At 41.3% G+C, this 12,233-nt stretch overlaps 1 protein-coding gene across 3 annotated transcripts in view; it reads right to left on the bottom strand.

Moving 5' to 3' along the window:
- The window catches only part of LOC122548014 (runt-related transcription factor 1-like), a 227,122-nt gene extending 223,434 nt beyond the window's left edge, over nucleotides 1-3,688 (bottom strand). For all 3 annotated transcript variants that reach the window (XM_087992574.1, XM_087992573.1, XM_087992572.1), the window contains exons 1-2: nucleotides 3,543-3,688; nucleotides 3,262-3,363 (exon numbers count right to left, since the gene is read on the bottom strand). In XM_087992574.1, the coding sequence (XP_087848700.1) occupies nucleotides 3,262-3,319 (58 nt within the window). In that variant the 5' untranslated portion in view covers nucleotides 3,320-3,363; nucleotides 3,543-3,688. The remainder of the gene's footprint in view (nucleotides 1-3,261; nucleotides 3,364-3,542) is intronic.
- Between the last annotated feature and the right edge of the window lie 8,545 nt (nucleotides 3,689-12,233).

Here is a 12,233-nt window from a genome sequence, read left to right on the forward strand (position 1 = left end):
TGTTGCCTGACCTGCTGTGCTTTTCCAGCAACACATTTTTCAGCTTTGTTTCTATTTCTATTTCCTTCATTTGGATTATTTGTTCTCAGACTTGTAGAGAAATTCTTGTATTAGTTTACCAAATGAGAGCAAGGGGGTAACAAATTTCAAGTAAAGTTTGTGCTGTGGAATTGTGCCTTCCAGTGATAGTCAGTGAATACGTTTGACATTAAACCAGGCAATTTCTAATATTCATTCAGCCTATCCCTTCCAGCCTTGGCTCATGCAACAGATTTGTAGTGCTATACATTCTGAAATACCTTGTTGATAGAATCCCTGTCAGCCATTCAGTCCATCGAATCCACATTGACTCTCAAAAGAGCATCTGACCCAGAAATCCCATATTTCCCATGGCTAACCTACCTAGCTTGCACATTCCTGGATACTTTGTAAAATTAGCATGCTCAATCCACCTAAATTGTACATCTTTGGACTTTGGGGGGAAAACCCTGCAGACACAGGAAGAATGTGTAAACTCCATACAGACAGTCATAGAGTCATAGAGATGTACAGCATGGAAACAGATCCTTCGGTCCAACCCGTCCATGCCAACCAGCTATCCCAACCCAATCTATTCAGCTGAAGTTGGAATCAAACCTAGGTCCCTGGCGCTGTGAGGCAGCAGTGCCAACCACTGAGCCACCATGCTACCTGTTGTTAGTTAGGTAGCTATAAAATGCCCTTGCTTATGCATCGTCTAGTGTTGTAATGAAATATAACGGATACAACGTCAGCAACATTTAACAAAGTTCAGGATGTAAGCGCACACCATCAAGGAACAGAGTCGGAGCGAAGACTGGTTTGATGTATTTAGCAACAATCAACCTTTATGGTGAACTTTTGAGCAGAACAATCAGGAAAAGGTGCAATGTATGCATCACTCTTTGGATGAGACCAAGATTCTCTTTATACTCTGAGGGTCGATCAAAAGGTTCCCTTGGCACTATTTTGGAGGGAAGCAGCAGAGTTCTCCATCATACCCGGCTCTGTGTATCTTTCAATGAACATTATGATAACAGATTACCAGGATATTATAACATAGGCGTTTGTGGGAGCTTGCTGTGTGGAAATTGGCTGCTGCATTATCTATACCACATCAAAGTCTACACTCAGAAGTTTCTTATTGTCTTTGAAGCACTTTGAGATTTTCTGCATTCAGGAACAGCACAATGTGAAAAAAAAAAGTCTTTCTTTTCTTTTACGTCACCTCCCCCAAACCTGCAACCCTTTGTTAGTTAGTTTGTGAATACAAAATGAAATGGTTACCAGTGCACAGCGCAAAGTTTGCTGGAACACAATGTACCATTGAGTGATATATTACCAGAACAATTAAGCTGCGCTTATATTCACTATGAGGATTAATGTTTAAACTCACTGTAAGCTGAAAACATCCGTCCTCTTGGGGCGCAATGTTTTATTGGAGGGTGCGACTTCAGCAGTTTCCTTGTCGGAGAGCAGAAGGGAGAGCCTGGTGTGGTATGATAGAAAAGACCCATATCCTTTGTGGTGTACCACACTCAATTCATGCGTCAGCTTTCTTCCAGTGTTTTCTTAGAATAGAACAATTGCTTCTTTTCTCTCCTTCTCGTTTTTAACATGGGTATCATGCTACAAGAGTTATGGGTTTCCTTCTGAGAGAACTGCAAGGACTGATAAAGTGAAATATATGGGACGAGAACCACTTGTTATTTCCCCACAGCTGACCATTTGGGGTTTGTTAGCAGAGCGAGGGCAATAAATTTTGGCAGTGTTTTTGCACAAGACGAAGAGAGTGGCGCCGGGGACATTTGCAAAGACCAGGCTATGCAAATAGCTGGGAGAAAAGTGCACCAGAAACAATTTGCCCACAGCCATGATTATTTATCTAACTTGCATGAGTCTACGAGGCATTCTGTTTCTGTCTCATATCTCTAGGCTGACCAGAGTTCAATGCACAGGCAAGGAAATAAGAGGAAGCCAAACCAAAATAACAAAACAAATTTATCACAAGTACAAGCAGATTAAATAAGCCGATTTCCTTTCCAATTTTATGGCTTTATTATATACATATTTAAAATGACAGCTCTTCTAATGTCTATTCAAGTTCTATTGAATATTAATATGGCCTGTGTGTGACAATTGGCCCTTCTTTTGCTTTAGCCATCAACTGGTCAGACCGGTCAATGATAGTCTGCCTGCTTCAAGCTCTCTCGTTTTGTTACTCCTTAACCCAGTGTGATGGGCTAAAAATGGCACCTTAACTAATACCCTGTTCAGCAGTCTCTGCCTCAGCTGCCTGCATTCTGCAGGAGTGAAACAGGATTATTTATACATTGCTCTTTATTACCTTATCTAACTCGTAAAAATTTCCTCAATAAGTTTTCCTGTGGCCACGGGTTGCAAACAAAACATGAAATAAAAGCAAACTGAATCCAGGAAGGTCCTTCTTGTTATTTGGTGAATATTGTTTCCTCTGGCTGTTAACAGCACTGAGGAAACAGTTGTTTAGTGAGCCAAGGGAGCTGTTAGCAAGTTTGCACTGGGACTGTGGCCATTCAATGGAGCTGAATGATGATGCAGGAATGCATAAATCATCCAACCACTATGAGTCGATGGTACAAATTTCTCCCTTAAGGTGCAAGCTGTACCGAAAGCAGTGGCATGCTACGTAAAATTGAGCAACAGTTTAGAAAGAGAGTTATCTTTGTTTCAAGAGTGTTGCTCATGCATTTATCAGTCTGTTTTACTTCATGACAATCCTTCTTTTTCAAAAACATGAAAAGAAAAGCAGCCTGATTCTGACTACTGTTAATGACTCAAAGTGACATAAGCTTCTGAACATATATCTCATACTTCTGTTTCCTCACTGTCGAGGGTGACTAATTCAGTGTTTTCAAAACGACTTTACTAAAGACTCCAGTGTTTCTTCAGTCAGCCTTAAAGAGTACATATTTTCTCCAACGAAGCCATCAGACAAGACTCACATCATATTGGGTGAAAAGTTGCTCATGACAGACGTGTTTCAGTTTTCTGAGGCACTTCTCTGTCTTCAGCAGAGCATTTATTGAACTGGAGATAATTGACAACTAAATGAAATGCTTAAAAATAAACCATTTTCAGCTATGAACTCAGTAAGTACTCATCGTGCAGCCACAAAAGCAACAACATCTTTCTTGTATCTAACATTGGAGGACTATTTCTCAACATGCACTGGAGTGAATCACTTTAAACTGGGGCACTTACCTCGCATGAAGCACTGTTGATACGAAGGAAATGACTCGAATATGCTGTTCGAAGCCATGGTGTCCCGTGAAGCCGTCCTAACTGGTTGCACAGGTCTCCCACCTTTTCAAAGGAAAACCAACAGAATTTAAGAGTCGCACTCTCCACTGTACCGTTCATCTTTGGCAATTTCCTTTTACCTTATCACACAGCTTCTGCAGCGCTGCAAACAACACGATAAGGTACTTTTTGAGGTCTGAAATGTAAAAATAGTGGATTGGTTGTGGTTAGATGATGCTTACCACTGTACGAAATGCTTGGCACTCTGTGGTTTAAATCAGAATGAGTTGCTGTGTGCTGACCAATATCCCGGACCCACTGTTGTGTGACTGGTCTGCACCCAACTTGTGGTTCTGTGGTTGTTTATGAGGCCCAAAGAGTTTCACACAACCTAAATTACAAATTTAACTGTTCCCCTTTGATAATTCAACCTAATTGGCTGCCGTTGATCATGTGCCCCAAGTGATGTCGCTTTTCTTTCTCATTGTAGCATGCCCTTCCCGCCCCACCTGCCCTCCCCTTAGCTCAGTCAGGAAATAGCAGAGGCTAGAGTTTGCAAAAGTGACTCACAGTCCCTTTTTGCTTATTATGCAAATAGAACGATATGATCCTGTACAACAGAGCCTGTGTTGCTTTAAGAGTAGTGGAGCTGCTTTAAACCATCAGAAATATTTCACTGCAGCTTTCAATTTTTGTGCTGCTGAAAATAATATAGTTTTAAATAATTGAATTCCATTACTAATTTTTTATTATAGTTATTGAACAAAAAGGAATTTCTCTCTTGAAAGTGATAAGATGACATTACGATTTTGTTTTAATTATGTTCAAAATGCAGTGTACATTTTCGGCGGTATGTTTGTTGCCTTTGTGATTATTTCTCCCCCTTCAATCTTAGTAGAAGCACTGACAATTTTTTTCATGTTGTTGGAATATGTGCATCTTCAGTTCTGAATGCTATTTAAACTTTTAAGAATATTGAAGTGAAAATCCTAATTGATATTTGCACCCCTGTTCAAAAAACATACCCACCGCATCCTGCCCAGATCTTGCTCAATGTGAGAAGGTGACCATAAAATGAGGAGATGGGGACCATCTCTAATGACCCTTCACTGCCACATTTTCTGCCGACATTCAGTGCATGTGAAGCGTGGGCACTGATCAACAGAACGGCAAGTTGCCGACTTGGCATCTGTGGAATCAATCCCTTCTGAGAGGAGGAAAACAAACAGAGAGACAAAAAATCAACTTCAAAACATTTAACCCACAGATTGCTACCAACTAACTAAATCCGAACCAATTTCCGAATAAGGATACCTGATATCAAAAAAGTACTCAGTTAATTAAAGTGATTCCACAAGTTATAGAGAGTTTAGAGACTCACCTTGGGATCACCGGTAACTGTCACAGCACTTTTCACAAGGTCCTATTCCGAGCAGTTATTTATAAAAAGAAATACATTAGTGCCTTTATGTTCTAATTGCAGTCCACGGATTTGAAAGGCAAGTCAATGAATTTATTCTCCGTTGGTAAATGGCACATTATTCTATGTGTCGTCTGCTTATTACTGGCTTACGTTGCCTTTTTTTTCAATCGGACAATGCAAGTGATTGGGACTCCTAATTGTTAGGTTTGAGCGCGCCTGGTTGTATAGCAGCTGGCTCACTCCAAGTATTCTGTGAACAAAGTTTTGAATTTCCTTTGCAGTTAACCACATTGCATTTAACCGATCCATCTGCTGCTAACTTTTCTTTGTGTGTTCCTACTCATATATAAAATCTACTAATGAAAAAAATAAAATAATTAAATCTTCAACCTCTGGTGACAAGCTGTATCTTTCAACAAAGAAATTGTAGTCCGTTAGTGTCATGGTTTGGATGTATATCCGCAAATAACTTCACCATGTGTGTGAGATGTACACTATGAATTCTTTCTTGTATTTCCAGGCTATTATGCTGCGCAAAGCCTGGTGCTCATTTCCATGCAATTGGTGCCACAGTATTCAGAATCATTTGATGTTATATTAGAAAAAAAATGAAAGCAAAGAGGGCGGAAAGAAAGAGGGGTGTTTGTCTCTCTTTTCTTCTTGAGTGATGTTAAGGCATAGCCATTGGCAAGGCTGGGTTAGTCAAAGAGTAAGATTCCACCCACCAACCCCCTCCCCTCCCTCATCCTATCGTTGTTAATTGTTCCCAGCCCAGTTCATGGCTCTTTTCCATAAGAGGATGCTTCTATGGAGGTCTGCTGGCTCTTTGACATCAATCGGTGCGTAGAGATGTTAAAAGTGCACGTGGAACCAATGTGAGGGAGCCAGGACCTGGCATGGTGCTCTGGAGAAGCTCTCAGAGTTAGACATCAGTCATTAATAGTCAATCCGTGTGTGATTACTCAAATTATTGTGGTCCTTTTATCCATCTATGTATTTTAAAATATTCTGGGACAAGAGTAGCCTCCTCTCCATCATGGATCTGTGGAAATCAGGTATCCCATAGCTTGCTATTGCATCTTCTTTGCTTCATTAATGCTCTGTTCATGTATTTTAAATGAGACAGGAGCTAAGTTCCTACGATTGATGTAAGTACCTCCAGGTCAGGACAGGAGAATAATCAATGTTTGATATGTATCCGGCAAGGCCCTGTTAGGGGATGCAGCAATGATGACCCCTGGAGAGGTGAAAGTTGGTTTTAATTGTGGTATCTGCCATTGCATCCGAGTCCACTGGCATTCACTGACAGATAAAGAAAGGCTCTTGGATGAGATTCTTTCACCCTGACGTACTGTATACTTCAAAAAACAACTACCTCTGAGTATGTAAGCTTTTAGGTTCACCATAAAATGCAAATTGACATGCACCTTTCACGTGAGATGTTGAAACGAGTCCCCAAGTGCCTGTTCAATTGGGCAATTAAAGATCCCATGGATTATTTGAAGTGGAGCAGAATTTTTCTTATGTATAGCCAGTATGTATCCCTTAACCAACAGGATGTTTGAAAAGTTTACTCAGTCACTTATTGAGGTAAAAACAATGACTGCAGATGCTGGAAACCAGATTCTGGATTAGTGGTGCTGGAAGAGCACAGCAGTTCAGGCAGCATCCAAGGAGCAGCGAAATTGACGTTTCAGGCAAGGGCTTTTGCCCGAAACGTTGATTTCGCTGCTCCTTGGATGCTGCCTGAACTGCTGTGCTCTTCTAGCACCACTAATCCAGAATCAGTCACTTATTGGTTGTGTGATCTTGCTGAGTCCGATTTAAATTCCATGATTTTTTTGAGAAATGAGGCCATAACAAAAATATACTTAAGTTTTGATGAAGGTTCACTGGACTCAAAACATTAACTCTGTATTCTCTCCATAGATTCTGCCAGACCTGCTGTGTTTCTCTTGCACTCTGTTTTTGTTTTCAATTTCCATCATCTGCACCTCTTTGTGTTTATCAAAAAAGTACTTAGTTCGTTATAAAGCACCCGGAGTCTGCCGGTAGCTATGAAAGACTTTGTATAAATGGTTACTAATGCTGTGAAGTTACACTAAAGCAGAATTTAGCACCAGCAGGAGGGGTAAAATGTTATGAGAGTATGAAATAACCCTTTGCTGTTATGGGATTTACCGGTTAGCCACACAAAATTAATTTTATCACCAGGAACTTTATAATGTCAATATGATTACAACAGAAATGCAGGCTCTTTCTGAAATGAATTCCGTCTCAAATGATATTGAATTTTGGTTGATCTTGGGAGACGGAGTAGCAATTCACATTGATGATAATTATATGGTTGAGTCTTAAACACAGGAAGATGTATAACATAGGCTAAAGATATTATATACCTTAGATGGAATCAGTGCAGTAGACATAAACCAAAAATGATTTTGAGATTTTTAATTACTGTCTATTGATCGGCATTAATTACACCATTAAACTCACTGTTATGCACTCATGTCCTATGATGCTGATCGTATTGCCCTGCTAACTGCTGTAATTAGTAGGAATAAATCTTCGGGCTTTAAGTTGGATGGTTTAAAGGCATATGTTAGAGCTTATATTTGCCTGAACATTATCCTCTAAAAGCTGAATCACTGAAGGAACACAAAATCTGACTTCAGATTCAAATTAAGATTAGTAATCTTTTGGGGATGTGTTATTGTGAAGTTTAGTGGAAAGTGAAATGTCAAGTGTAGCTTTCCAAGAAGAATCAGATGAAAAGGGGTGCATATGGTTCTGCACTGACTTTAAGATCACAATAATAGTGTAAATGATTTCAATCCACTTTTTTCAGTCCAGTTCTCTGGTTTTTGAACACACTGCAGGAAATCTGTCGTACCAACTCCTTGTGCCCAGGTGATTGGCTGGCAGACGTATCTCAGCCTTTGACAGCATGTGCCAGCAGGCTCCTAGATGGCTGATCTGAGCTCCTGTGTTGGCTAATCCCTAGCCCAAACTTACGTGGAGTATTTCCCTGCAAATAGGGTGGTGATCAGCTAACACAGCACTAGGCAAAGTTCAAACCAGGATTAGCCTCTAAATGGACAATGCACTAAGGCGTCAGGACAGGAATCAAAATAAAAACAAATATTCGGGATGCAGGAGATCTGAAATTATGAAAAACTGAGGCTATGGAAAGCTTCTGCAGGTCATGGAGTCATACAACACAGAAACAGACTCTTCAGTCTCACTAGTCCATGCCGAGTTAATGTTTCAAGTTCAAGATACAAAATGTGAGTTAGCAACAGAAGTAAGCTATTTAGCCTCTCCAGTCCACTCTACCATCTAATAGGATTTATCCATATTCCCACCTACTCCTGGTAATCTTTTAATCGCCTGCTGTCTGCAAATGTATCAATCTCTACCTTCAAACTATTCAGAGACATTGCTTCCACCACCTTTTCAAAATAAGAGTTCTAAAGACTCCCAACTCTTGGAGAGAAAAAACATCTCAACTCTGTTGTAAATGTGTGCCTCCTTAGTCTTAAACTTCTAGTTCTGGATTCCCCCACAAGAAAAAAAAATCAATCCACATGCACCCTTGTATTCTTCTAAATAACAACATAGAAATATGGGAACAGGAGTAGACCATTTGGTCTCTCAAGCCTATTCTGCCATTTCTGGCTGACCTGTCACCTAACGCCATATTAATGTTTCTGAGCCATACCCCTTAATACCTACATTCGAGTGGATACAAGTCTAGTCCATGCAACCTTCCCTCATAAGACATGTTGCCCATTCCAATCTAGTATTATTGCATTTATATTCTCCCATACATAAGAAAACCAGGGCTGTGCACAATGCTCCAGATATGAGTTCACCAATTTCCTGCAAAATTGAAGCCTAACCTCCATACATTTGCATTCAATATTTTTTGCAAAAAATTATAACATTTGATTAACTTTCCTAATTATTTGCTGTACTTTCATACTAACATTTCACTATTCTTGCATTAGAATACCCAGATCCTGTTGCATCTCAGAGCTTTGCAATCCCACCGTTTTGATAATATGCTTCTTCTCAACAGAGGATTACTAAGAAGGAAATACGCAGAGAAAAAATGAGTACGAAGGTAAACTGGCCAAAAATATAAAGGAGGGTAGTAAAAGAATTTTTAGGTATGTGAAAGGCAAAAAAATGGTTAAGACTAAAATTGGGCCCTCGAAGACAGAAACAGGGGAATATATTACGGGGGACAAAGAAATGGCAGAAGAATTGAATTGATACTTCAGATCTGTGTTCACTGGGGAAGACACAAGCAATCTCCCTGAGGTAACAGTGGCTGAAGGACCTGAACTGAAGGGAATTTATATTTGCCAGGAATTGGTGTTGGAGAGATTGTTAGGTCTGAAGGTTGACACGACCCCGGGACCTGATGGTCTACATCCCAGGGTACTGAAGGAGGTGGCTCTAGAAATCGTGGATGCATTGGTGATTATTTTCCAGAGTTCGATAGATTCGGGATCAGTTTCTGCGGATTGGAGGGTGGCTAATGTTGTACCACTTTTTAAGAAAGGTGGGAGAGAGAAAACAGGAAATTATAGACCAGTTAGTCTGACCTCAGTGGTGGGAAAGATGCTGGAGTCAATTATAAAGGATGAAATTATGACACATCTGGATAGTAGTAACAGGATAGGTCAGAGTCAGCATGGATTTATGAAGGGGAAATCATGCTTGACTAATCTTCTGGAATTTTTTGAGGATGTAACTCTGAAGACGGACGAGGGAGATCCAGTAGATGTAGTGTACCTGGACTTTCAGAAAGCTTTTGATAAAGTCCCACATAGGAGGTTAGTGAGCAAAATTAGGGCGCATGGTATTGGGGGCAAAGTACTAACTTGGATTGAAAGTTGGTTGGCTGATAGAAACAAAGGGTAGTGATAAACGGCTCTATTTCGGAATGGCAGGCGGTGACCAGTGGGGTACCGCAGGGATCAGTGCTGGGACCGCAGCGTTTTACAATATATATTAATGATATAGAAGATGGTATTAGTAATAACATTAGCAAATTTGCTGATGATATTAAGCTAGGTGGCAGGGTGAAATGTGAGGAGGATGTTAGGAGATTACAGGGTGACCTGGACAGGTTATGTGAGTAGTCAAATGCATGGCAGATGCAGTTTAATGTGGATAAATGTATGGTTATTCACTTTGGTGGCAAGAACAGGAAGGCAGATTACTACCTAAATGGAATCAATTTAGATAAAGGGGCAGTACAAAGAGATCTGGGTGTTCTTGTACACCAGTCAATGAAGGCAAGCATGCAGGTGCAGCAGGTAGTGAAGAAGGCTAATAGCATGCTGGCCTTCGTAACAAGAGGGATTGAGTATAGAAGCAAAGAGGTTCTTCTGCAGCTGTACAGGGCCCTGGTGAGACTACTCCTGGGGTATTGTGTGCAGTTCTGGTCTCCAAATTTGAGGAAAGACATTCTGGCTATTGAGGGAGTGCCGCATAGGTTCACGAGGTCAATTCCTGGAATGGCGGGACTACCTTATGCTGAAAGAATGGAGTGACTGGGCTTGTATACCCTTGAGTTTAGAAGACTGAGAGGGGATCTGATTGAGACATATAAGATTATTAAAGGATTGGACACTCTGGAGGAAGGAAACATATTTCCGCTGATGGGTGAGTGCCAAACCAGAGGACACAGTTTAAAAATACGGGGTAGACCATTTAGGACAGAGGTGAGGAGAAACGTCTTCACCCAGAGAGTGGTGGCTGTGTGGAATGCTCTGCCCCAGAGGGCAATGGAGGCTCAGTCTCTGGATTCATTTAAGAAAGAGTTGGATAGAGCTCTCAAGGATAGTGGAATCAAGGGTTATGGAGATAAGGCAGGAACAAGATACTGATTAAGGATGATCAGCCATGATCATATTGAATGGTGGTGCAGGCTCGAAGGGCAGAATTGCATGTATTGTCTATTGTCTATTGCCTATTGTCTATTGTCTATTCTTGATCCTCTATGAAACCAAGGATAGGCAGAAATGGGATGGGTTGTCTACTGTAGGAATACTTGACTAGGAAGCCAAGGTATCATAAAACAAAATGCAAACTAGGTGGTTATGGTTGTAGAGAACAGACAAAGCATTCATCCAGGCGATAGGACAAAGGATTGTGGATGTCGGAGATCTGAAACAAAAACAAACTGCTGGGAAAACTCCTGCTGAAGGGCTTTTGCCTGAAACATTGATTTTCCTGCTCCTGAAATGCTGCCTAATATGCAGTACTTTTCCAGCACCACACTCTCGACTCTGTGGGAATAAAGCAGAGTTAATATTTCAAGTCCAGTAACTCTGTTAGCAACTAGGAAAAGGTGGTATTTATGTCGAAACTGAGGTTTAGGGAGGGGTTGGGGAAGGGGAGAGGTGAGCAGATAGATGGCGATGGAGCCCCAACAGAGAGAGATATGAAAGAGCTCGGTAAACAAGGAGATAATGGATAACAGAAAAGGACAGAACAGTGGCTCAGTGGTTAGCAATACTGGTTCACAGTGCCAGGGATCTGGGTTTGATTCCACCCTGGTGAGACTTTCTGTGTGGAGTTTGCACATTCTTCCCATGTCTGCGTGTGTTTCCTCCAGGTGCTCCAGTTTCCTCGAAGATATGCAGGTGAAATGGATTGGCCATGTGAAATGCAGAGATATAAGGTAGGGGGTGGGTCTGGGTGGGTTGCTCTTTGGAGGGTGAGTGTGGACACAATGGGCCAAGTGGCGTCCTTCCACACTGTCGGGATTCTATGACAGAAGAAACGCTGAATAAGTGATAATCAGAGCTAAAAGTAGGAGAGAATCGGTAAACTATACTGAAAGCAACCCACATATTGTGGTAATTGCCCCACGAGTACATGAGAATGGGTGGCTGAGCTAAAAGCATCTCATACAGGACTGGGTGTAGGAGTGGGTAAAAATCATGGAAGGATGGAATCAGGCTAACGGTCTGAACTTGTTGTTGAGTCCTAGAGGCTGCAGGTTCCCCAAGTAGAAAATGAGATGCTGCTATTTGTGCTGAGCCTCACTGGAACAGTATAGCAGGCCTGTGTCTGAGATATTGGTGTGGGAACATGGTGGGGTGTCGAAGTGGCAGGCAACAGGAAGCTCGGGGTCATTTCTGAGGACAGAATGCCAGGGTTCTTCAAAGTGGTCAGCCAGTCTATGATTCATCTCCTCACATTGACCGAGTGTTGGGATCCTGAGTTGAAGAAAAAGGAAGGCATGTAGGAAGCACCATTGTGGGAGATGGAATTATCAGAACAGATGAGACAGAGATAGAAAAACTGGGAGAATAGAAATGAGTCCTTATAGGTAGCAGGGGGTGAGGAAGTGTGGTGAAGGTAGCTGTAGGAATTGATGGGTTGATAATGAACATTACATGTTCGGATAGTCTGTTGTTTACTAAGGCTGCTGCCAGTTAAAAGAAAGTACAATAATCAGTGGAATAAGGAATTGGATGTGATGAGA

This window comes from Chiloscyllium plagiosum, unplaced genomic scaffold, assembly GCF_037043375.1.
Source record: "Chiloscyllium plagiosum isolate Xiang-an unplaced genomic scaffold, Cpla_swu_hap1 HiC_scaffold_12, whole genome shotgun sequence".
Classification (NCBI taxonomy): Eukaryota; Metazoa; Chordata; class Chondrichthyes; order Orectolobiformes; family Hemiscylliidae; genus Chiloscyllium; species Chiloscyllium plagiosum.